At 37.9% G+C, this 25,503-nt stretch overlaps 1 protein-coding gene across 1 annotated transcript; it reads right to left on the minus strand.

Moving 5' to 3' along the window:
* Nucleotides 1–1,513: 1,513 nt before the first annotated feature.
* LOC146869968 (uncharacterized) lies at nt 1,514–18,065 on the minus strand. Its single transcript, XM_085640866.1, has 3 exons — nt 17,956–18,065; nt 7,885–13,576; nt 1,514–1,573 (listed from the first exon to the last, which is right to left on the minus strand). The coding sequence occupies exons 2-3, from the start codon at nt 13,531–13,533 to the stop codon at nt 1,514–1,516; spliced, it is 5,709 nt and encodes a 1,902-aa protein (XP_085496992.1). The 5' UTR covers nt 13,534–13,576; nt 17,956–18,065.
* Nucleotides 18,066–25,503: the final 7,438 nt, after the last annotated feature.

Raw genomic sequence — 25,503 nt, forward strand, 5'->3', positions numbered from 1 at the left:
TTCTGCTGGAGTTAGATTACTTACATTGCCCATTATAACACTTGAAGCGATTTGTCCACTTTCATCTGAATCGCTGTTGGATGTGAGGGAATTCATATCTGAGTCCACATCAGTAGTGGGTTTGTCCACAATGATACCTACAGCTGGTTCAGAGGCCCTACTGGTGAATGCTTGACTTTTGTAATTATCAAACTTTCTGGAGAAAGTAAAGATCCTCCCAGTTGCGTAGTCATTGAGGTCACGTGCGAATTTAAATGCTTTACGGGTTTTAATAACATCTTCATGTTTTTTGATACGAATGACAATATCAGCACATCCTTTAATAACTAAATCCTTTTCTCCTGTGGCATCAAGTAGTCCGTTAATACTATCAATTTCAAGTAGAATAACTTCCCTATCGATTTCTGCATATTTAATGAGAATATGGACCATATTCATTGACGCCTGAAGGTTGTTGTCCGCCCACTCTTTTAACATTGATGGGTTAGGGTTTTTGAAGGTACGATGTGATGTGATGTGAAAAGCATTTGTAAAGCGCGGCGTACACTATACATGAAGGTACGAGCAATAAGCACTCGTAAGCCCCTGGGTACACGATTTGCGTCTCTATATTTCTCCAAGGATTTCTTTTGCCACCATTTTGTGAGCTCGTTTTTTAAAAGTTTTTCTAAGTTTTTCAAAAGTGATCTTATGTCTCTGTTTCCAGTGCCACTTGACGATGGTTTCTGTGCAGTATGAACACTCTGCAAATTCAAGAAAAGTGCCTCCGCCGCTGCTTCCCTGTCTCGAAGCGCGTCACTGTATGACATGTTTGGATGAAAATAAATGCTCTTGCACTGCAATCGTAGTAAGAATTCAAAGGAGTCCAATCCCACACCCGTACTCATTAAATATCAACAGCGCAACAGTGTTCACTCTTACCGGCTCAGAGACTGTAGTCCTCACGAGTCCTACGACTACATGTATTCCACGGCCTCCTTGCCGCCGACCGAACGATTCACTGCTGCATACGCTGATACACAGTCAGGGGGCACAGCCACGGTTTACTCCTTCCAAGTGAAACATGATGCGTCGAAAACGCTGATGGCTGACAGCTCAGCTGTGCCACTTGCAAAGTGGGAGGGTTCGAGATTCCGGAGTCAGCCTGCCCCGGATACCGTATTCCACAAACAACGTTCCAGCCCCGCTTGATATCTAACGGGGACTTATGGCACGGACCTCCTCCAATTGCCACACGAACTTCGAAGAACCACAACGAACTTGTGGTATGCAGTGCAAGCTTTATTGAACATAACAGGTTACATCCAAGAGTGCTCGGGCTTAGTGCCCGCCATTGACGCGTTTCGCTCGCTCACGCAAGCTTGATCACATGACGCGCTTACGGGCAGGGAACAATAAATACAAAAAGGTGCACTTTTAGCTATAAAAAGTGAGTACCTTGTGACTAAAGCTAGAAAACAGACTGTAAATGAACATCATTACTGATTAAAATACCTGCATACCCCAAGTACGATTAAAAGCATTTCAAAGTATACATAGACATGGAGATAAATACTTTCTTAATGAAGAATAGCTAAAAAATCACACAGTGCAAAATAAGTCATAACATATGGATAATACCAGCGTATGGCTCACATTCTTTTTAAGGTAAAACCGTAGTCCCAAATGATGATAGTCTACATGCTAATATGTCAGAGCAAGTGCTACAGACATTCCCTTCCAAAGATCAGGGTCATAATAGACATTGGGATTATACGTGGGATTATACGTGTAAACAATAAAGTGCTAGTGCAAGAATCCGCATGATATGAATTTGTGGTGAAAGGTCGTGTTACATAGAGTCTGGGGAAAAGTGTAGAACACATATATACACATATTGTAATTAATTTTTGAGGTCAGTAGTTTACTAATATAAGTTATAAAATTACCTTTTTGTAAGTAATTTTATTGTTATAGTCATCATCTACACACAATAAACACAAAAGCTCTTCTCAGATCCACCCTATTTCCCAAACACTGGTTGATTTTCCTTTTAAAGCTTCCCTTTTAAAAAAAAAATCTTTTATATTCGCAAAACATTGCAAATGCGCAAAACAAAAGCAGATATTCAATAGTCAACAGCACATTTAGAATTAACCACTACATAACTGACTGTGCATGTAAATGAGTACGTTAGTGTGTGAATGGGTCTGTGAGTGGGTACATGAGTCTCTGAGTGGGTCTGTGAATTGGTGCGTGAGTCTCTGCATGGGTCTGTGAGTGACTGCATGAGTGTCTTAGTGGTTCTGTCAATGAGTGTGTAAGTGTCTGAGTGGGTGTGCGAGTGGGTGCATGAGTGTCTGAGTAGTTCTCATTGGGAGCATGATTGTCTGAGTGGGTCTGTGAGTGAGTGTGAATGTATTTTTTTAATTGCTAATTCTTTGCAATTTTGTACAGGAGGCCATGCTGAGCATCGCAATGTGTTCACGAATATCACGCCAGTGGAAAAAACTTGTTTTCGACATTTTGAACGCATATGGTGTCTCCCAAACACCCCTATATTCCATTCACAGGGTCGGGTGCCTCTACCCTGACCGCCTTATCACTTTAGTTCTTTATTGTGAGCCCCGTAGACCATGTCCAGTTACTTGAAATGGCAGCAGCAACTTTCTGCTCAGGTTGCGGCGAGCCAACGGTATTCCTGTTGGCACACGCATTCACGAATCGTCCCAAATTAGTCGCGACCCTGGATATATAAATTTGAATTTCCTTTAAAAACTCTAAAACTACAGAGCAGATTTACACCACATAACAAAAAGCATGCTTTTTGGACCAAGAGCTACCTTTCTGTCAAATTTGGTGTAATTTCGTCCAGCGCTGTTGTCATGTTCAAAATTCCAATGGGAATTAACATAGGAAACAAAATATTTTTTTACCAACCCCCTCCCCCCATTTCTCGGCCCGCATCGTGGATCACGCTGAAACCTTCCACCAGTAGGTCAAATATATGTGTGTGTATGTGTAAATATATATATATATATATATTCAATGAAAAAACCATGGGTTTCACACACGTTATAGTTAGGAATTAGCATTTAAAAACCTTAGAAATTCACTGAAAAAACCATAGGTTTCACACACGTTATAGTTAGGAATTAGCATTTAAAAAACCTTAGAAATTCAGTGAAAAAACCATAGGTTTCACACATGTTATAGTTAGCTGGACATTTTACTCGTAAAAAACCAATGAAATTGCCCCGTTATAGTTAGTTCAGCTAACTATAACTCGCGCGCCCGCAATGCACTGCTGATGACGTCACATATTACATCACTCATGACATGGTCAGTGACATCACTCATGACATCACTGATGACATCTCAAATGACATCACTGATGACATCACTGATGACATCATCCTTGTGATAGAGTGGCAGACCTCCTCTCACCTTAATATAAGCTTTGATACACACATTCAAAAATAGAGACTAAAAATTTCAAAACAATGGACATACCAATACCAGTTACAACAACCTCTTCAGTAATTCTAAGATCCACATACACATCCACTCATTCACCAACAGTCCTATACAGTCACTCATACATGTACTCACTCATCATATGTACTCATACATCTATACATCCTGTTACACAATGCCACTCATCCATAGAGTTACTCACACACATAGTCACTCATGCTAATAAAGAATCAAACATACATTTACTTGCATATACAGTTATACACACACCACCACACTTACTTCTACGGAAACTTACACATACTTAGTCTTTTAAACAATCACTTATAGAAACACATACTTATTCATACAGGAACTCTTTCAATCTCTCACTTTCACATATACTCACATATATACACCAATAGTCACATATACTAGTTTAAAACGTATGTAGTTACTCCTGAAGACACTATTGAGACAGTCATTCACTCACTAACACACCCATACACACACTCATCCACCCATACAGTCCTGCACACATGCTGTGTTCAACACATACAAACAGTGAGTCACTCATTCATGCACCGATGCACTACGTAATACCCCCCACCGAACCATGCAGACACTCAGACTGATACTCAAAAAAACAACTAATAACCTAAATAGGCACCCATGTAGCTACTCACCAACCCATGCAGCCACTTATACACAAAGTGAGAGACTGATACAGATATTTACATATTTAAACATTATTCACTAAGCCATGTATTCACTATGATACACTTAATCAGTCAGTTACACAATCAATTTTTCAAAAACAAATCATCCATTTAGACACTTATATACCCATTTATTCTTCCATCGACCATGAGATATACATATATAAAACATATTTAATTTTCAGAATAACACACATTCACTAGATGATGTCATCAGTGATGTCATCAGTGATGTCATTTGAGATGTCATCAGTGATGTCATGAGTGATGTCACTGACCATGTCATGAGTGATGTAATATGTGACGTCATCAGCAGTGCATTGCGGGCGCGCGAGTTATAGTTAGCTGAACTAACTATAACGGGGCAATTTCATTGGTTTTTTACGAGTAAAATGTCCAGCTAACTATAACATGTGTGAAACCTATGGTTTTTTCACTGAATTTCTAAGGTTTTTTAAATGCTAATTCCTAACTATAACGTGTGTGAAACCTATGGTTTTTTCAGTGAATTTCTAAGGTTTTTTAAATGCTAATTCCTAACTATAACGTGTGTGAAACCCATGGTTTTTTCATTGAATTTGCAAGGTTTTTTAAATGCTAATTCCTAACTATAACGTGTGTGAAACCCATGGTTTTTTCAGTGAATTTGCAAGGTTTTTTAAATGCTATTTTTTTTTTATATTCTTCATTTTTTTCAAACATATTTTTATTTTAATTTTCTTATCTTTTATAAAGACTATGCTTTAATTTTTAAAATCCTTAAATATTTTTTTTATATATATTTTTTAAAATAAACATGTAAAATTTATTTCCAGATTTTTTTTTTTTTTTTTTTATAGTACGCGTACCGTAAGCTCACGGTAAGCGTACGGTTTACGCAACGTCCGTAATCTATCTACGCTGCTTGCGTATAGTTACGCACTTTGCGTAGCCGCGCGTACTGCGCGTGGGACGCGTGCGCGCTTACGCAACACGCGCACGTTACGCGGAAGTGCCGGGAAATGACTGTTATGCGCATGTGCGCAAGCGCGTGTCTTTTTTACGCGCACGCGTACTTTTTGCCGTAAGCGCACCGTAAGCGTACCGTAAGCGTACGGTAGGTCATGTGATCTTGAAACACAACTTTTGATTGGTTGAAACTACTTTCAGTTCTAGAACTCTCCTACACCACACCCATTCCCCTCATTTCTGCTTGTGATCCCTTGGGAGAAGGAGCTGGTTTGTCTTTGGGATACGATGGCAGAACAGCAGAGCTCTTCTGAGAGTGAGGCTAGCACCAGCAGCACTGTCTTGAGGCAGAGAGCGAGGAAAGTAAAACCTTCTTATGTTTGGGATTATTTTACTTTTCCAGAAGGCCAGCAAAAGGTGAATGCACCCTTAGTTACTTGCAAGCTGTGTCAGCGTGTACTTTCTAGAGGTAATCCTGACAGGAAGTATTCCTTTGGGAATCACACCATGATGAGGCACCTCAAGGATGTACACAAAAGGACACATGCTCAACTTTTTGGAGGTAACTCTTCAGAAAGACGAGCCAGTACATCCACAGCAGCTCAGCCTGGACCATCACCTGCAGAGCTTACTCCTTCTTCTGCAGCTCAGGTGAGCCCTTCATCTGTGGGGGGAGAATCTCCTTTTGCTGGCCCTCTGGAAATGAACCCTCGATTTCGGAAGGTTGATATTCATTGCACATTTTGTAAAGCTCTAATTTGTTATAGGGAGACCAGTGTTTCCCTAGTGAATAACAAAATAGATCAGCACATTTGTAGCTTTGAATGATTTTCCCATGGTTCCTTTCCTCTGTCCCTGCATGAACACAACGGTTCTTTTAAGAGCCAACCTTATCTTTCATCTTTTTTTTACATTTTTTTTAAAAAACTTTTTTTTTTTACCGTACGCGTACGGTAAGCGTAATTTTTTTTTTATTTTTTAAAAAAAACACTAAAAATCATTTTTCACATTACAAGGTCCTTGAAAGACTACAATTATTACTATTGACTTACCATACTCACTGAAAAAAATATTTATTCATTTGTTTTTTTAAAAAATAGTTTTTAAAATGGTTGTAGTTTACGAAAATTTTCTATATCGATCTGAAAAAAAAGAAAAAAGTATTAATATTTTTAAAACATTTTATAATACAGTACACATATTTACATTTTTTCCCAAAAAATATTTTTGCCTTATTTTTGCTGTTTTCAGAATATATTGCATTTCACTATAAATTGTGAAAGCAATTGCATTCATCATTTTACAGCGGGCAAAAAAAAATAACAATCTCAAAGATTGTATTAAAAAAGCCCAGAATCTCTTCTCACTTAAACTTATCATTACAGAAATGCATATTATTCTTAAAAAATGTCATCTAAAAACAATACTTTTTTCTTTAAAATACCGTCTGATATTTTTGATTCAGAAGTACATTCACAATAATATATCTCAAATAACTCCAAAATACATCTGATTTTATTTCCTTTAGGCCAAATAGTATTTTTTATTCTTTCCCTGGAATAAATTTCCAAGGGAAAACCATTAAAATTCTAAAGTTTAATCTGTCCAGATCTCACCGATTCTCTGTAACATTTTGGTTCACGAAAATTTTTCGAATAATTTATTTAGTCCACAATAGAATTGCTTACTTTTCCACATGGCCAAATAGTAATTTTTGAAATAATTTTTGAAAAAATTTCCAGTGGCAGTCCAATAACATTCCAAAATTTAAAATGTGCAGAAGTTACCGATAATCTCTAAATTATTGGTTTTTCAAAATTGCATTAAAAATTTAAAAAGTCCACATTACAATTGGTTATCTTTCCTTTAGGCCAAATGATAATTTTAAAAATCTTTTTTTTACAAAATTGCAATGGTAATCCTGTAAAATGGTAAAATTATTTTGTCCAGATCTTGCCAAGTCTCTCTAAAATTTAGGTTTCAGGAAGATTAGATAGGAATTTGCTAAATCAAAAGGCAAACGTTGTTTGAAAATCAATTGGGAATCATTACACAGTGTCCATCCTTTTTCACATTTTAGATAAACTGTGTAATGTCCAGAAGTAACAGTAGGTCCATCATGGAAAATTATTGCAACAGTTACAAAAGTTTTTCCTGAAATTGATAATTGCTGTCCTGTAAACTTCTTTATTAAAGTATCCAATTTTGATCCATCAGCTCTACATCGTTGCATCATTAAAATTACATACTGTCCGTATTCCCTTAAAATTAATGTTGATAACATGTCAGAATTACACTCACCACATTTCATGCTATGATTAGCATCTTTAACTAAGTTTGCAAAAGTGACTGTTTTACTCTCTGGCAATGTCAAATAAATAAACCTTTCATTATCAACAATAGAACCACTTATATTATAACAATTATCACAACTATGTTCCCATTTATAAGAGAGACCAAAAAAAATGTCAATGGGAACTCCTTCTTCTTCCACTACCTGAAGAAAATACATCAAAAATTCGTGAGCATCTTGCTGTTCATTTTGAGAAAACTGTGTTCGTCCTGAACATACATCTAAAAGTTTTCTAATATCAGTAGCACTTTCTATTTGAGTTTTATCTTTACTCAGCTTTTGAAAAAGGAGACTGAGCTCTGAACAGAATCTTTTTCCCTGATTTATTATTATCTGCTCTTGCAAACTTTCCAGATAAAAAGCAACATTCAGCACTACATTTGCGTAGCAGTTGACACCAGAGCTATTTTCAAAATGACATCCTACAACCTGTTCTTCATTTTCCTTATTCTTTTTGCTTGCAATTACATCACTCCTCTTTTTTTTCCTCTTCTCTACATCTTCATTACAGATATTCTCATTTCTCCTTTTACGAGAAACTACACGTTTCTCCAACACAGGATACTGACCTAAATGAGGAGCATAGCTTCTTCTTAATCTATTATACTCCTTTACACAGTTTGTATCAGCACTAACTTTTGAGTCATCGAAGTCTATCATGAATAAACCTGATAATGTTTTGACTCGTGACAAAGCAACATATGCCATACCTTCTTTGAACACACTAGATCCAATGTTCACAAATGCACAATCTACAGTCAATCCTTGAGACTTGTGAATAGTTACAGCATATGCTAGAGAAAACGGAAACTGCTTCCTACGTACATATAAGTCTTTCACAAGCATGAAACGAACTGAACAACGACAAATGTCTTTAACTTCCTCTATCTGATCAAATTTTATTTTTAACCATTCAATTCCATCTTTTTTCTGATAATTAATAAAACCCACAACTCTTCCCATCGCTCCATTTACTAAGCCTTTTTCAACATCCAAATTTCTCCTTAAAAACACTCTACAGTTCATGCAAACATATAGATTTTTTTCTAATCCTGCTGTTTTGGAGATGTTCTTCTCTAGTGAGTCCAATTTATTTTTCAGTTTGCCTGTTACTGTGACAGTAATTCTTCCATCCTCAATTTTGTCCACTGCTTCCAATTTCATGATCTCTTCCTTTTCCAATTTCAAAAGCTCCTCATTGAATATTGAGCATTCACGTAGAGTTGGCATTAAGCAGATGACACTTTTGTTTTCTGCAATGTTCTTGTATATCTTCTCTGCAACTATTTCTTCCTTTGGAAATAAATTATGTAGCAGCCGAGTCTGTAATGCTTTTTTGCCAGCTTCTGTGAGTAGTCCAATCCTGATATCTTTCAGAATACTTCCATATTCTTCATCGTTTGCTTGCCTCATATTAGTTGTAAGTTCCTTGTACTCAAAGAAGGACCAAATATTTGTATTACCGATGCTTCCCAATGACTTCTTCGTGTCTTCATGTGTCACAGTATTAAACACTGGTTGTCCTTTAACCGGAGTAAGTTGCAAAAGATCCCCAAAAACGATGACGTGTTTTCCACCAAATAACACGTCATAGTCTGTCTTCAAAATTTGCTGCATTCTTAAATGCACAAAGGCAAGCATTAAGTTTGATACCATGCTCACCTCATCAATAATGAGAACTTGCATCTTCTTCAATACTCTTGAAACTTCCAAGCATGCTTCTCCAGTTAGCTTGTTGAATTGTATTTTGTTCTCATGCTCCACTGGTAACATTAGCAAACGATGTAAGGTGATTCCTTTTATGTTATATGCTGCTAACCCAGTTGGAGCAGTAACCACACAAGACAAAGTAGAATCTGTTTTTTGCTTTAGGTAGCTTCTGATGACTTTAATTAGGAAACTTTTTCCAGTGCCAGCTTGTCCGCTTACATACATCCTGATTGGATGAAATGATGTGCATGAGCACTCTTTTTTTTCATGTAGAAATCCGTGTTCAATTTTGTTTTTGATCTCTTCATAAATTTGTTGCTGCTCTTGATTCAGTTGTCTTTCCAAATTTTCTAAGTCTATAAATTCTTCTTGAGCTTGATTCATAGCCGTTTCCACTTCATTCATGGCTATTGATGCTTCATTTTCAACGATTGGTTGTCCTAGGGGATCTTGACTGTATGTTCCTGAACTTTGGCTGTCCTGAGAACTGTCTCTAGCAATTTCTGCTGCAATTGTAGTTTCCTGTTCAATTTCTTCATTTAACATTTGCAGATAAGTTGAGAATGTACTGCATTGTATGCTGTCTTTGCAAGCATTAAAAGAATCTTCATAGCTCTGGAATTCTCCCAGTAGTTCATCCTCTGAACGCCATGGTTTAAACAACTGTAAAAGAGCCAAGTAGTAAAATTCTTTCTTGTCGGTAGTGTCGCAACTCAGCTTCCGGTGATTTATCAAACTTCCTTTGGTTTGCTTCACCAAACATCCTTCTTCACCAACGACTTTATATTTTCCATTATTGATGTCTTCTGCAGCTTTCCGTGAATAAATGTAGTTCTGCAGCACTTCATAGAGACACATGTTCTCCAGATGATGACTTCTCTTGGGATAATATGTGTCCAACATGTTTGTTTTCAATATATCTGTACTTTCAGGTTCGAACTGTGCCAAATATTCAATTTCTCCAACAGATTTCAGTACCCGATTTCTCATTGCTGCAAGGCCTAAACTTGCCCAAATTATTCTTCTTGACTTCGAGTAGAGACTTGCAGAAGATAATCTATCTGAACATTCGTAGGATCCAATTTCTCGATGCGATAACATCTTCAAACTGAAACTGTACAGCTTCTTACTGACAGTCTTCTCGTGAGAAATCTCTTCCCACATTTCCTTCAATTCTGTTTTTTCTGATTTCGTAATGTAAGACGTTACATATCGAGCAACAGCAATGGAATTGTCAGCAACATACTGTATATCCATGTTAGCGTTCCACATGGATAAAATGACTGGGTTGTAGTCATTTATATTTTTTGATTCTTCTTTTCTTTTAAGGTTGTAGGTATTCTTAGGTGATTTTCTTGTGATAGTATGTCTCACAGCTGACATAAAACTGTTGACTCTTCCATTTGTAAGAACAGGTCTAGGAAATCCAAATCGACATTTAGTGTAGTATTTTTCTTTGCTCTTGTATTTCCGTCGACAGTATTTTCCACACCGATGACTTTGGAAACGTAGAACTTGCTCCTTTAACTTGTACTCTTCTGTGCTTTTAGGTATAGCACATGTTGCATATTCTTCAATGTAAGATAACACTGCTTCATCAGTATCTGTTCCAAACTTTGGGGCATCCTTGATCCACAGCAGCATATGAATATGAGGAGCACCTCTTGCCTGGTACTCTTTTCTCCAAAAGAAATCCACTACTTCTCCAAGGGGTGGATTTTTTTTATTGCAGATGAAGGACATCATAGCCTCAAATCTATGATTGAAATATCTGCAAACATTAACCGGATCCAATGAGCACAGTTCTCCTGCTGTCTTGTATTCGATGTTTTCAATGTTTGAATTGGCCTCTCGTAGAAAATCCAGTAAATCATCCCAAGCGTACTCGGCGCAGCTTAGGGTAAGGAACCATGTTGGTGTTCCTAAATTGCGTAACATGCATTTTAGTTCACCATGGCGTCGGTACCAATATTCATTTGTCCCACGCTGACAAGCCATCAGATTGATCAGTTGTGTTTCCAAATGATCATCTCGGTGCTGCACTTTCTCCATAAAATCCTTAGCAGACACATTTTGTAAATGTACTCCACTTTTTAAAATGTGATTTACTGCATAAGACAGTGCAGACAAGTCGCTTTCAAATAAAAGATGGAACAAATAAGGGATACTTTGTCGAAATCTGGGATCTTCAGCATATAGTCTTGTAGTCCGATACTCAGAAGCTGGAATCTGTTCCGGACGTTCATCGTATCGTCCTCCTTTTCCTTTAGGAAACAGCTGGGGAAAACATCGAGCTTCCAAGCTCTCCTCCCATACACTCACGGGATTTCCTTTTGCTTTCTTCATCTGAAAGAGATCAATATTGTCTCCCATAACTTCTTTCGAATGGAGAGGATGTATGCTAAAATGTTCATAAATTTCTTCTTCCTTTGACTTGTCCACTTTTTCAATTTGTCCACTTGGTGTTTCTGTATCTCCTTGTAAATCTTCTTCTTCTTCTTCTTCTACTATATAAATTGATTCATACCATTTGTTATTTTTTTTCAAATACAAATTTGCTCTTTGTACTTTCCGCACATCTACCAGCTCCTGCCAAATCTTCTTATTCTTTGTAGGTACACCATTAACCAGAATAATTAATGGTTCAGTTTCCAAAGTATCCGCATCAATAGTTTCCATATTTTTTTTCAAATCCAAGGGCAAATACACCACTCTACCTTTTAAACCTCTCACTAAATCTGAAGGAGGTAATTTACCAGTTTTGGGCTCCATACGTACTATGGTCTGGAACGGATGAACACATTGAATGAGTATAGACTCATATGTATTTAATTCAGAAAGTTCAGCAGGAATAGCATCCAATTCTAAATTATTATGTACAGCTCTGGTCGGCATTCTATTTTCCTCTAACTTGTTGTAGCAGTATTTACAAATACGCTGATCTTCACCCAATTCAAAACAATTTTCAAGAAATATATATGTTGCAAAATCCATCCACTTATAATTATCTTCATTTTCACTCTTTCTGTAGAGATCAACATTCCTAGTTTGTTTTCTATAATGAGTTCTGCGGCAACAAATACAAGTAACATTTGGTCTTTCATTAGAGACTATTGCAAATTTTGTTATGTGATCATTAAATGTCTTACTTACACAAGGTTCTACATTCTCTTCCACTTCTGCCTCATTTACTGTGTCCTTCTCTGCACTGTTTTGTTCAGGACCAAAGTAACAAAACTGAATTTCATCAACAACCTTCTCTACATCTGATACCGTTCCTCGGAACAGAGCCCTATTCAATTCATTTAACTTTATTGCTGGACTTTTGGCAAAATACAACCGTCTCACAAACTTTCTCATTTCAGTATGATGAACAGCCAGCATCCTAAAATGATGGAAAACACTATTGCACACTTTTCTAGATAGACAAGCAAGAGAATGACCCTGCAAACCAGTATTCTCTCTCACTCTGCATGGATCCAGACTTTGAAGCACCTTAATCTTTTGTTTTACACTTTTTTTACTATATTCTCTTAGAAACTCTCGAAATCTGTCAATAGATTCCTGACGCACAGTGCAAATACTACTACAATTCCAAGTGTACACTGGGGCTTTAGGACGTCTCCCCATTGCCTCATCTGCCATCACTTGTACCTCATCTCTTGGAACCATTATCTCCTTCTCCATTATGCAACCATTTTTTACTTCGTATGAACGACCTCTGGTGTCAACTGCATGCAGCAAACTATTACTTTGAAAATAGCTCTCTTCATTAAAAAAAGGTTCACTACTTGAGCTATGCATCCACTTTCCTAAAAACACTTTACAAAAATTTGTTCTGTTCACTACTCTTTTGCTTTTGCTTTGTGATTTCAGTACATTAACCATTTTATCTAATGTACGCATCCTATTCAAAATTAATATGAATAGTTTCCTTTTTAATTCTAATGCCTTTGCTGCAATGGCTTCAATTTCTTTTTTTCTCTTATAATATTTAGCCTTTTGCTTATATTTCTTTATATCCTTTATCAAATTGGACATAACTCTTCTCTGAAACATTTTTCTACGTATCTCTTTAAATGCTGTTTTTCTGTTTATGTTAAACTTTTCAATTGCAGAAGGTATATTTGCATTAACTAAATCCTCAATTTTTTGCTGTTCTGTAGGTTTTGTTACATTTTTCCGAGAACAGACATTTTGTACATTTTTGTTTGTTTTCAATATTTTGTTTAGGAATTGTCTTTTTTGCTTACCAGAAGATTTTTTCTTTTTCCCAACATCAGCATCTTCTACTAACTTTGGTCCTCCAGTTGTCCTCAAATATAGTTTTTTTTTTAGCGTTTTTTGAACTCGAGATTTTGTAGGCATCTTAAATTTTGTTCACTGTTCTTCAGCAATACCTGCAAAAAAACTAAAAAAAAAATTCTTTATTGAATTTAAATATATTACTACATTTCTTTTCACAATAGTCACAAAACGAAATTTCTTTGCCAATTTGAATGCACACAAACTCCTCTTTTTTTTTGGGCAAGTGAAAATCTGTATAACAAACTGTCACATTATGAAACCAAGCTGTTTTTTTTTCAGACCACCACCGTGTGTATTCTCTGTGACTGCCTACACTCCAGCAGGGGCAACCAGCCTTAGTGATGCTGAATGTATTTGCATTACAGACTTAAACCTGAAAACCCCACTCGCTTCTAATTACTGTGCATGACTATACATGGCAAGCACATGGGTGTGTGCTAAACCTCTGCTTCTTCCCCCAAAAATTCGCTCCTCTTTTCCATCTACTGCAACTGTGAAATCACCAGAGCAAGACGCAATACATTTCTGCCTATAATTCTTCTATGCACACAGAGTCATGTTTTCACATTAGTGCCAAAACGAAATTTCTTTGCCAATTTGAAAGCACACTTACTGCTCTTTTTTTTTCGGGCCAAGTGAAAATCTCTTTTTACACTTTGAAATCACTTTTACAGACTGACACATTCTGAAACCTTTTTTTTAAAATTTATTTAAATGCACATGTCCAAGCTGTTTTTTTTTCAGACCACCACCGTGTGTATTCTCTGTGACTGCCTACACTCCAGCAGGGGCAACCAGCCTTAGTGATGCTGAATGTATTTGCATTACAGACTTAAACCTGAAAACCCCACTCGCTTCTAATTACTGTGCATGACTATACATGGCAAGCACGTGGGTGTGTGCTAAACCTCTGCTTCTTCCCCCAAAAATTCGCTCCTCTTTTCCATCTACTGCAACTGTGAAATCACCAGAGCAAGACGCAATACATTTCTGCCTATAATTCTTCTATGCACACAGAGTCATGTTTTCACATTAGTGCCAAAACGAAATTTCTTTGCCAATTTGAAAGCACACTTACTGCTCTTTTTTTTTCGGGGGCAAGTGTATATCTCTTTTTTCAATTTGAAATCACTTTTACAGACTGACACATTCTGAAACCTTTTTTTTTAATTTATTTAAATGCACATGTCCAAGCAGTTTTTTTTTCAGACCACCACCGTGTGCATTCTCTGTGACTGCCTACACTCCAGCAGGGGCAACCAGCCTTAGTGATGCTGAATGTATTTGCATTACAGACTTAAACCTGAAAACCCCACTCGCTTCTAATTACTGTGCATGACTATACATGGCAAGCACATGGGTGTGTGCTAAACCTCTGCTTCTTCCCCCAAAAATTCGCTCCTCTTTTCCATCTACTGCAACTGTGAAATCACCAGAGCAAGACGCAATACATTTCTGCCTATAATTCTTCTATGCACACAGAGTCATGTTTTCACATTAGTGCCAAAACGAAATTTCTTTGCCAATTTGAAAGCACACTTACTGCTCTTTTTTTTTCGGGGCCAAGTGAAAATCTCTTTTTACACTTTGAAATCACTTTTACAGACTGACACATTCTGAAACCTTTTTTTTTAATTTATTTAAATGCACATGTCCAAGCAGTTTTTTTTTCAGACCACCACCGTGTGCATTCTCTGTGACTGCCTACACTCCAGCAGGGGCAAACAGCCTTAGTGATGCTGAATGTATTTGCATTACAGACTTAAACCTGAAAACCCCACTCGCTTCTAATTACTGTGCATGACTATACATGGCAAGCACATGGGTGTGTGCTAAACCTCTGCTTCTTCCCCCAAAAATTCGCTCCTCTTTTCCATCTACTGCAACTGTGAAATCACCAGAGCAAGACGCAATACATTTCTGCCTATAATTCTTCTATGCACACAGAGTCATGTTTTCACATTAGTCCCAAAACGAAATTTCTTTGCCAATTTGAAAGCACACTTACTGCTCTTTTTTTTTCGGGGGCAAGTGTATATCTCTTTTTTCAATTTGAAATCACTTTTACAGACTGACACATTCTGAAACCTTTTTTTTTAAATTTATTTAAATGCACATGTCCAAGCTGTTTTTTTTTCAGACCACCACCGTGTGTATTCTCTGTGACTGCCTACACTCCAGCAGGGGCAACCAGCCTTAGTGATGCTGAATGTATTTGCATTACAGACTTAAACCTGAAAACCCCACTCGCTTCTAATTACTGTGCATGACTATACATGGCAAGCACATGGGTGTGTGCTAAACCTCTGCTTCTTCCCCCAAAAATTCGCTCCTCTTTTCCATCTACTGCAACTGTGAAATCACCAGAGCAAGACGCAATACATTTCTGCCTATAATTCTTCTATGCACACAGAGTCATGTTTTCACATTAGTGCCAAAACGAAATTTCTTTGCCAATTTGAAAGCACACTTACTGCTCTTTTTTTTTCGGGCCAAGTGAAAATCTCTTTTTACACTTTGAAATCACTTTTACAGACTGACACATTCTGAAACCTTTTTTTTAAATTTATTTAAATGCACATGTCCAAGCTGTTTTTTTTTCAGACCACCACCGTGTGTATTCTCTGTGACTGCCTACACTCCAGCAGGGGCAACCAGCCTTAGTGATGCTGAATGTATTTGCATTACAGACTTAAACCTGAAAACCCCACTCGCTTCTAATTACTGTGCATGACTATACATGGCAAGCACATGGGTGTGTGCTAAACCTCTGCTTCTTCCCCCAAAAATTCGCTCCTCTTTTCCATCTACTGCAACTGTGAAATCACCAGAGCAAGACGCAATACATTTCTGCCTATAATTCTTCTATGCACACAGAGTCATGTTTTCACATTAGTGCCAAAACGAAATTTCTTTGCCAATTTGAAAGCACACTTACTGCTCTTTTTTTTTCGGGCCAAGTGAAAATCTCTTTTTACACTTTGAAATCACTTTTACAGACTGACACATTCTGAAACCTTTTTTTTAAATTTATTTAAATGCACATGTCCAAGCTGTTTTTTTTTCAGACCACCACCGTGTGTATTCTCTGTGACTGCCTACACTCCAGCAGGGGCAACCAGCCTTAGTGATGCTGAATGTATTTGCATTACAGACTTAAACCTGAAAACCCCACTCGCTTCTAATTACTGTGCATGACTATACATGGCAAGCACATGGGTGTGTGCTAAACCTCTGCTTCTTCCCCCAAAAATTCGCTCCACTTTTCCATCTACTGCAACTGTGAAATCACCAGAGCAAGACGCAATACATTTCTGCCTATAATTCTTCTATGCACACAGAGTCATGTTTTCACATTAGTGCCAAAACGAAATTTCTTTGCCAATTTGAAAGCACACTTACTGCTCTTTTTTTTTCGGGCCAAGTGAAAATCTCTTTTTACACTTTGAAATCACTTTTACAGACTGACACATTCTGAAACCTTTTTTTTTAAATTTATTTAAATGCACATGTCCAAGCTGTTTTTTTTTCAGACCACCACCGTGTGTATTCTCTGTGACTGCCTACACTCCAGCAGGGGCAACCAGCCTTAGTGATGCTGAATGTATTTGCATTACAGACTTAAACCTGAAAACCCCACTCGCTTCTAATTACTGTGCATGACTATACATGGCAAGCACATGGGTGTGTGCTAAACCTCTGCTTCTTCCCCCAAAAATTCGCTCCTCTTTTCCATCTACTGCAACTGTGAAATCACCAGAGCAAGACGCAATACATTTCTGCCTATAATTCTTCTATGCACACAGAGTCATGTTTTCACATTAGTGCCAAAACGAAATTTCTTTGCCAATTTGAAAGCACACTTACTGCTCTTTTTTTTTCGGGCCAAGTGAAAATCTCTTTTTACACTTTGAAATCACTTTTACAGACTGACACATTCTGAAACCTTTTTTTTTAAATTTATTTAAATGCACATGTCCAAGCTGTTTTTTTTTCAGACCACCACCGTGTGCATTCTCTGTGACTGCCTACACTCCAGCAGGGGCAACCAGCCTTAGTGATGCTGAATGTATTTGCATTACAGACTTAAACCTGAAAACCCCACTCGCTTCTAATTACTGTGCATGACTATACATGGCAAGCACATGGGTGTGTGCTAAACCTCTGCTTCTTCCCCCAAAAATTCGCTCCTCTTTTCCATCTACTGCAACTGTGAAATCACCAGAGCAAGACGCAATACATTTCTGCCTATAATTCTTCTATGCACACACAGTCATGTTTTCACATTAGTGCCAAAACGAAATTTCTTTGCCAATTTGAAAGCACACTTACTGCTCTTTTTTTTTCGGGCCAAGTGAAAATCTCTTTTACAGACTGACACATTATGAATCCACCATGTGTAACTACAACAAAAACAATTCCCATTTCTATTATTCATTTCTTAAGTTACCACATACATCCCCTCTCAAACTGTAAACTCACCTTTAAAATTAGTTAGTTGTGAAAGAAATGTGTCACTCAAACAGCAGATTATCAGAGCCAGGATCTCTGTTCTGTACACCTCTCTCCTCTCAGCAGAACCAGATAATGGCAAACTTTCCCTCTATTTTTCCACACATATACATGTAAGTTTCAAATCTCAGTGCTTCCCCCTTTTTTTCAAATGTAATGACACATTTCTATTGGTTGAAAACCAACCCTTTTCCAAAAGTACCCTGCCCCCAACTTGACTTCTGCCTAGTACCCTTCCCCCAACTTGACTTCTGCCTGCTACCATAGCAACAGCTCATGGAACACTGCTGTGTGCAGTTAGGTCAGAAGTTCGACACACAATGTTTCAATTCCACAGAGCAAGAGTGCTTGACTTTTCAAACCTAACTGCAAATCCATAGTACTGTTCTTTGGTTACACATTTTTTTGTACCAATACAAAACATGCTTCTATTAATTTTCACATACAGCCTAGTTTTTTTTCTAGAATGGTATGAAACAGCCAATCAGTTCTTTTTGTTTTGTAAAAAATATGTATGCCTCCATTTCCAAACTGTCTTTCTTTTCATATTGCCATTCTACTGAAAGACACCTCCTGAGTGCATCCAGTTCTCCTTTGAAGATGTTCACAGTGTGGATTGTAGGGCACAGCTATGTCTTCTGGAGTGAAAAGTTTGCAGAGAAAACAGATATGGTGAGAGACCTTGCTTTGCCAAATGTAGACATTAAATGGATTGGTCAGAGAGGGTTAAAGTGGCACCAATTGATGCCATTGGTGAAATCCTTCATGCAAATCCAACACCCTGACCTCATAATAGTGCACTGTGGTGGCAATGACCTAGGCACTTTGACTGGGGTAGGTCTGGAAATGCTTATGAAGGACACCTTTGCACAACTGTTTACACTTTTCCCTAAAACTGCCTTTGTGTTTTCCAACATATGCCAAAGGCAAAAATGGAACTGGTCCAATCATTTCTGTCCACAGATTGACAAAGCAAGAAAGCACGTCAACAAATCTGTTTCTGCTTTCCTCCGTGACTATGGTATGGGTGCCATTTACCACAACAACTTGCGTTACGACATGCAAGACATTTATAGAGGAGATGGTGTGCACTTCAATGATGAAGGGAACAGAGTCTTCCTCTTGAACCTTAGACTCTGCATCGGTACTTACTTGTAGGTACCACTAAAAAAATGACTCCATAAACACAACAGCTCTTTTTAGAGCTACCTAATTTCTAAACTCTTAAATCTGATTTTCATTTATTTATTTTTATTTTTTTTACCGTACGCTTACCGTGAGCTTACCGTACGCGTACCCCGTGATTTTTTTTAAAATCAATAAATGTTTTTTTTGTACTTTTCTGTCCTTCTTTGACCCCCTTACAATTGTTAGGGGGTCTGTAACTCTCCTCATTGCCCCCTTTCCTTGTTTTCACTCTTTTTTTTCAGAGTGAAATACACAAAATGGCGGCCGCCGCTTCCTGGTTTCGGCCGATTCGAATGTTTACTAAGATCTAAGAGCCAATCAGAATCGCGCTCGCGCACGCCACCGTACGCTTACCGTAAGCGTACGGTAAGCGTACCGTAAGCTGGCTCAGATATATATATTGATTTAAAGGCTATTTTCTCAAAATCAACTGAACTGATTTACACCAAACCTACAAAAGGCACTTCCTTGACCTACGGACTACCTCTCTGCCAAATTTCTAGTAATTCTGTTCAGCCGTTCGGGCTGTAGCCCTGTCTAAAGGTCCTATGGAAAAATGCATGGGAAAAACGCGTTTTGGGACCCCCCTTTTATCTCAGCCCCCGCTTGACGGATCCCCCCGAGACTTTCAGGGTAGGAGCGGAGCGTAGCGCCCCACCTATTTTGAGAAATTCGCGAGGATTCGTCGACCGGCGCCAAAGTTATTCAAAATAGAATGTTGAGGTTTTCCTATGGAAACGTGGTCCTAACTATAACTACCTACTGGCGACCGCCAGTAGGTAATATATATATATATATATTCAGTGAAAAAACCATAGGTTTCACACATGTTATAGTTAGCTGGACATTTTACTCGTAAAAAACCAATGAAATTGCCCCGTTATAGTTAGTTCAGCTAACTATAACTCGCGCGCCCGCAATGCACTGCTGATGACGTCACATATTACATCACTCATGACATGGTCAGTGACATCACTCATGACATCACTGATGACATCTCAAATGACATCACTGATGACATCACTGATGACATCATCCAGTGAATGTGTGTTTTTCTGAAAATTAAATATGTTTTATATATGTGTATCTCAAGGTCGATGGAAGAATAAATGTGTATATAAGTGTCTAAATGGATGATTTGTTTTTGAAAAATTGATTGTGTTACTGACTGATTAAGTGTATCTCTCACTTTGTGTATAAGTGGCTGCATGGGTTGGTGAGTAGCTACATGGGTGTCTATATAGGTTATTAGTTGTTTTTTTGAGTATCAGTCTGAGTGTCTGTATGGTACGGTGGGGGGTATTACGTAGTGCATAGATGCATGAATGAGTGACTCACTGTTTGTATGTGTTGAAGACAGCATGTGTGCAGGACTGTATGTGTGGATGAGTGTGTGTATGGGTGTGTTATTGAGTGAATGACTGTCTCAATAGTGTCTTCAGGAGTAACTACATATGTTTTTAACTAGTATATGTGACTATTGGTGTATATATGTGAGTATATGTGAGAGGGAGAGATTGAAAGAGTTCCTGTATGAATAAGTATGTGTTTCTATAAGTGATTGTTTAAAAGACTAAGTATGTGTAAGTTTCCGTAGAAGTAAGTATGGTGGTGTGTGTATTACTGTATATGCAAGTAAATGTATGTTTTATTCTTTATTAGCATGAGTGACTATGTGTGTGAGTAACTCTATGGATGAGTGGCATTGTGTAACAGGATGTATAGATGTATGAGTACATATGATGAGTGAGTACATGTATGAGTGACTGTATAGGACTGTTGGTGAATGAGTGGATGTGTATGTGGATCTTAGAATTACTGAAGAGGTTGTTGTAACTGGTATTGGTATGTCCATTGTTTTGAAATTTTTAGTCTCTATTTTTGAATGTGTGTATCAAAGCTTATATTAAGGTGAGAGGAGGTCTGCCACTCTATCACAAGGATGATGTCATCAGTGATGTCATCAGTGATGTCATTTGAGATGTCATCAGTGATGTCATGAGTGATGTCACTGACCATGTCATGAGTGATGTAATATGTGACGTCATCAGCAGTGCATTGCGGGCGCGCGAGTTATAGTTAGCTGAACTAACTATAACGGGGCAATTTCATTGGTTTTTTACGAGTAAAATGTCCAGCTAACTATAACATGTGTGAAACCTATGGTTTTTTCACTGAATTTCTAAGGTTTTTTAAATGCTAATTCCTAACTATAACGTGTGTGAAACCCATGGTTTTTTCAGTGAATTTTCAAGGTTTTTTAAATGCTAATTCCTAACTATAACGTGTGTGAAACCCATGGTTTTTTCAGTGAATTTGCAAGGTTTTTTAAATGCTATTTTTTTCTTTTATTCTTCATTTTTTTCAAACATATTTTTAATTTAATTTTCTTATCTTTTATAAAGACTATGCTTAAATTTTTAAAATCCTTAAATATTTTTTTTATATATATTTTTTAAAATAAACATGTAAAATGTATTTCCAGATTTTTTTTTTTTTTTTTATTTTTTTTTTATAGTACGCGTACCGTAAGCTCACGGTAAGCGTACGGTTTACGCAACGTCCGTAATCTATCTACGCTGCTTGCGCATAGTTACGTACTTTGCGTAGCCGCGCGTACTGCGCGTGGGACGCGTGCGCGCTTACGCAACACGCGCACGTTACGCGGAAGTGCCGGGAAATGACTGTTATGCGCATGCGCGCAAGCGCGTGTCTTTTTTACGCGCACGCGTACTTTTTGCCGTAAGCGTACCGTAAGCGTACCGTAAGCGTACGGTAGGTCATGTGATCTTGAAACACAACTTTTGATTGGTTGAAACTACTTTCAGTTCTAGAACTCTCCTACACCACACCCATTCCCCTCATTTCTGCTTGTGATCCCTTGGGAGAAGGAGCTGGTTTGTCTTTGGGATACGATGGCAGAACAGCAGAGCTCTTCTGAGAGTGAGGCTAGCACCAGCAGCACTGTCTTGAGGCAGAGAGCGAGGAAAGTAAAGCCTTCTTACGTTTGGGAGTATTTTACTTTTCCAGAAGGCCAGCAAAAGGTGAATGCACCCTTAGTTACTTGCAAGCTGTGTAAGCGTGTACTTTCTAGAGGTAATCCTAACAGGAAGTATTCCTTTGGGAATCACACCATGAAGAGACACCTCCAGGAAGTACACAGAAGGACACATGGTCATCTTTTTGGAGGTAACTCTTCAGAAAGACGAGCCAGTACATCCACAGCAGCTCAGCCTGGACCATCATCTGCAGGGCAGACTCCTTCTTCTGCAGGTCAGGTGAGCCCTTCATCTGTGGGGGGAGAATCTCCTTTTGCTGGCCCTCTGGAAATCAACCCTCGATTTCGGAAGGTTGATATTCATTGCACATTTTGTAAAGGTCTAATTTGTCATAGGGAGACCAGTGTTTCCCTAGTGAACAACAAAATAGATCAGCACATTTGTAGCTTTGAATGATTTTCCCATGCTTCCTTTCCTCTGTCCCTGCATGAACACAACGGTTCTTTTAAGAGCCAACCTTATCTTTCATCTTTTTTTTACATATGTTTTTTAAAACCTTTTTTTTTTTTTTTTTACCGTACGCGTACGGTGCGCGTACCTTTTTTTTATTTTTTAAAAAAAACACTAAAAATCAATTATCACATTACAAGGTCCTTGAGAGACTACAATTATTATTATTGACTTACCATACTCACTCAAAAAAATATTTATTCATTTGTTATTTTAAAAAATAGTTTTAAAAATGGTTGTAGTTTTCGAAAATTTTCTATATCGATCTGAAAAAAAAGAAAAAAGAATTAATATTTTTTTAACAATTTATAATACAGTATACATATTTACATTTTTTTCAAAAAAATATTTTTGCCTTATTTTCACCAGAGCAAGACGCAATAAATCTCTGCCTATAATTCCTCTATGCACACAGAGTCATGTTTTCACATTAGTCCTAAAACGAAATTTCTTTGCCAATTTGAAAGCACACTTACTGCTCTTTTTTTTTTCGGGCCGAGTGAAAATCACTTTTACAGACTGACACATTATGAAACCTTTTTTAAAAATGTATTTAATTGCACATGTCCAAGCTGTTTTTTTTTCAGACCACCACCATGTGCATTCTCTGTGACTGCCTACACTCCACCAAGGGCAACCAGCCTTAGTGATGCTGAATGTATTTGCATTACAGACTTAAACCTGAAAACCCCACTGGCTTGTACATACTGTGCATGACTATACACGGCAAGGACATGGGTGTGTGCTAAGCCTCTGCTTCTTCCCCCAAAAATTCGCTCCCCCTTTCCATCTAATGCAACTGTGAAATCACCAGAGCAAGACGCAATAAATCTCTGTCTATAATTCTTCTATGCACACAGAGTCATGTTTTCACATTAGTGCCAAAACGAAATTTCTTTGCCAATTTCAAAGCACACTTACTGCTCTTTTATTTTTTCAGGGGCAAGTGAAAATCTCTTTTTACAATTTGAAATCACTTTTACAGACTGACACATTATGAAACCACTATTTTTGCTTTATTTAATTGCACGTGTCCAAGCTCTTTTTTTTTCAGACCACCACCATGTGCATTCTCTGTGACTGCCTACACTCCACCAAGGGCAACCAGCCTTAGTGATGCTGAATGTATTTGCATTACAGACTTAAACCTGAAAACCCCACTGGCTTGTACATACTGTGCATGACTATACACGGCAAGGACATGGGTGTGTGCTAAGCCTCTGCTTCTTCCCCCAAAAATTCGCTCCCCCTTTCCATCTAATGCAACTGTGAAATCACCAGAGCAAGACGCAATAAATCTCTGTCTATAATTCTTCTATGCACACAGAGTCATGTTTTCACATTAGTGCCAAAACGAAATTTCTTTGCCAATTTCAAAGCACACTTACTGCTCTTTTATTTTTTCAGGGGCAAGTGAAAATCTCTTTTTACAATTTGAAATCACTTTTACAGACTGACACATTATGAAACCACTATTTTTGCTTTATTTAATTGCACGTGTCCAAGCTCTTTTTTTTTCAGACCACCACCATGTGCATTCTCTGTGACTGCCTACACTCCACCAAGGGCAACCAGCCTTAGTGATGCTGAATGTATTTGCATTACAGACTTAAACCTGAAAACCCCACTGGCTTGTACATACTGTGCATGACTATACACGGCAAGGACATGGGTGTGTGCTAAGCCTCTGCTTCTTCCCCCAAAAATTCGCTCCCCCTTTCCATCTAATGCAACTGTGAAATCACCAGAGCAAGACGCAATAAATCTCTGTCTATAATTCTTCTATGCACACAGAGTCATGTTTTCACATTAGTGCCAAAACGAAATTTCTTTGCCAATTTCAAAGCACACTTACTGCTCTTTTATTTTTTCAGGGGCAAATGTAAATCACTTTTACACACTGACACATTATGAAACCACCATGTGTAACTACAACAAAAACAATTCCCATTTCTATTATTCATTTCTTAAGTTACCACATACATACCCTCTCAAACTGAAAACTCACCTTTAAAATTAGTTAGTTCTGAAAGAAATGTGACACTCAAACAGCAGATTATCAGAGCCAGGATCTCTGTTCTGTTCACCTGTCTCCTCTCAGCAGAACCAGATAATGGCAAACTTTCCCTCTATTTTTCCACACATATACATGTAAGTTTCAAATCTCAGTGCTTCCCCCTTTTTTTTAAATGTAATCACACATTTCTATTGGTTGAAAACCAACCCTTTTCCAAAAGTACCCTGCCCCCAACTTGACTTCTGCCTAGTACCCTTCCCCCAACTTGACTTCTGCCTGCTACCATAGCAACAGCTCATGGAACACTGCTGTGTTCAGTTAGGTCAGAAGTTCGACACACAATGTTTCAATTCCACAGAGCAAGAGTGCTTGACTTTTCAAACCTAACAGCAAATCCATAGTACTGTTCTTTGGTTACACATTTTTTTGTACCAATACAAAACATGCTTGTATTAATTTTCACATACAGCCTAGTTTTTTTTCTAGAATGGTATGAAACAGCCAATCAGTTCTTTTTGTTTTCTAAAAAATATGTATGCCTCCATTTCCAAACTGTCTTTCTTTTCATATTGCCATTCTACTGAAAGACACCTCCTGAGTGCATCCAGTTCTCCTTTGAAGATGTTCACAGTGTGGATTGTAGGGCACAGCTATGTCTTCTGGAGTGAAAAGTTTGCAGAGAAAACAGATATGGTGAGAGACCTTGCTTTGCCAAATGTAGACATTAAATGGATTGGTCAGAGAGGGTTAAAGTGGCACCAATTGATGCCATTGGTGAAATCCTTCATTCAAATCCAACACCCT

This window comes from Triturus cristatus, chromosome 1_1, assembly GCF_964204655.1.
Source record: "Triturus cristatus chromosome 1_1, aTriCri1.1, whole genome shotgun sequence".
Taxonomy (NCBI): domain Eukaryota; kingdom Metazoa; phylum Chordata; class Amphibia; order Caudata; family Salamandridae; genus Triturus; species Triturus cristatus.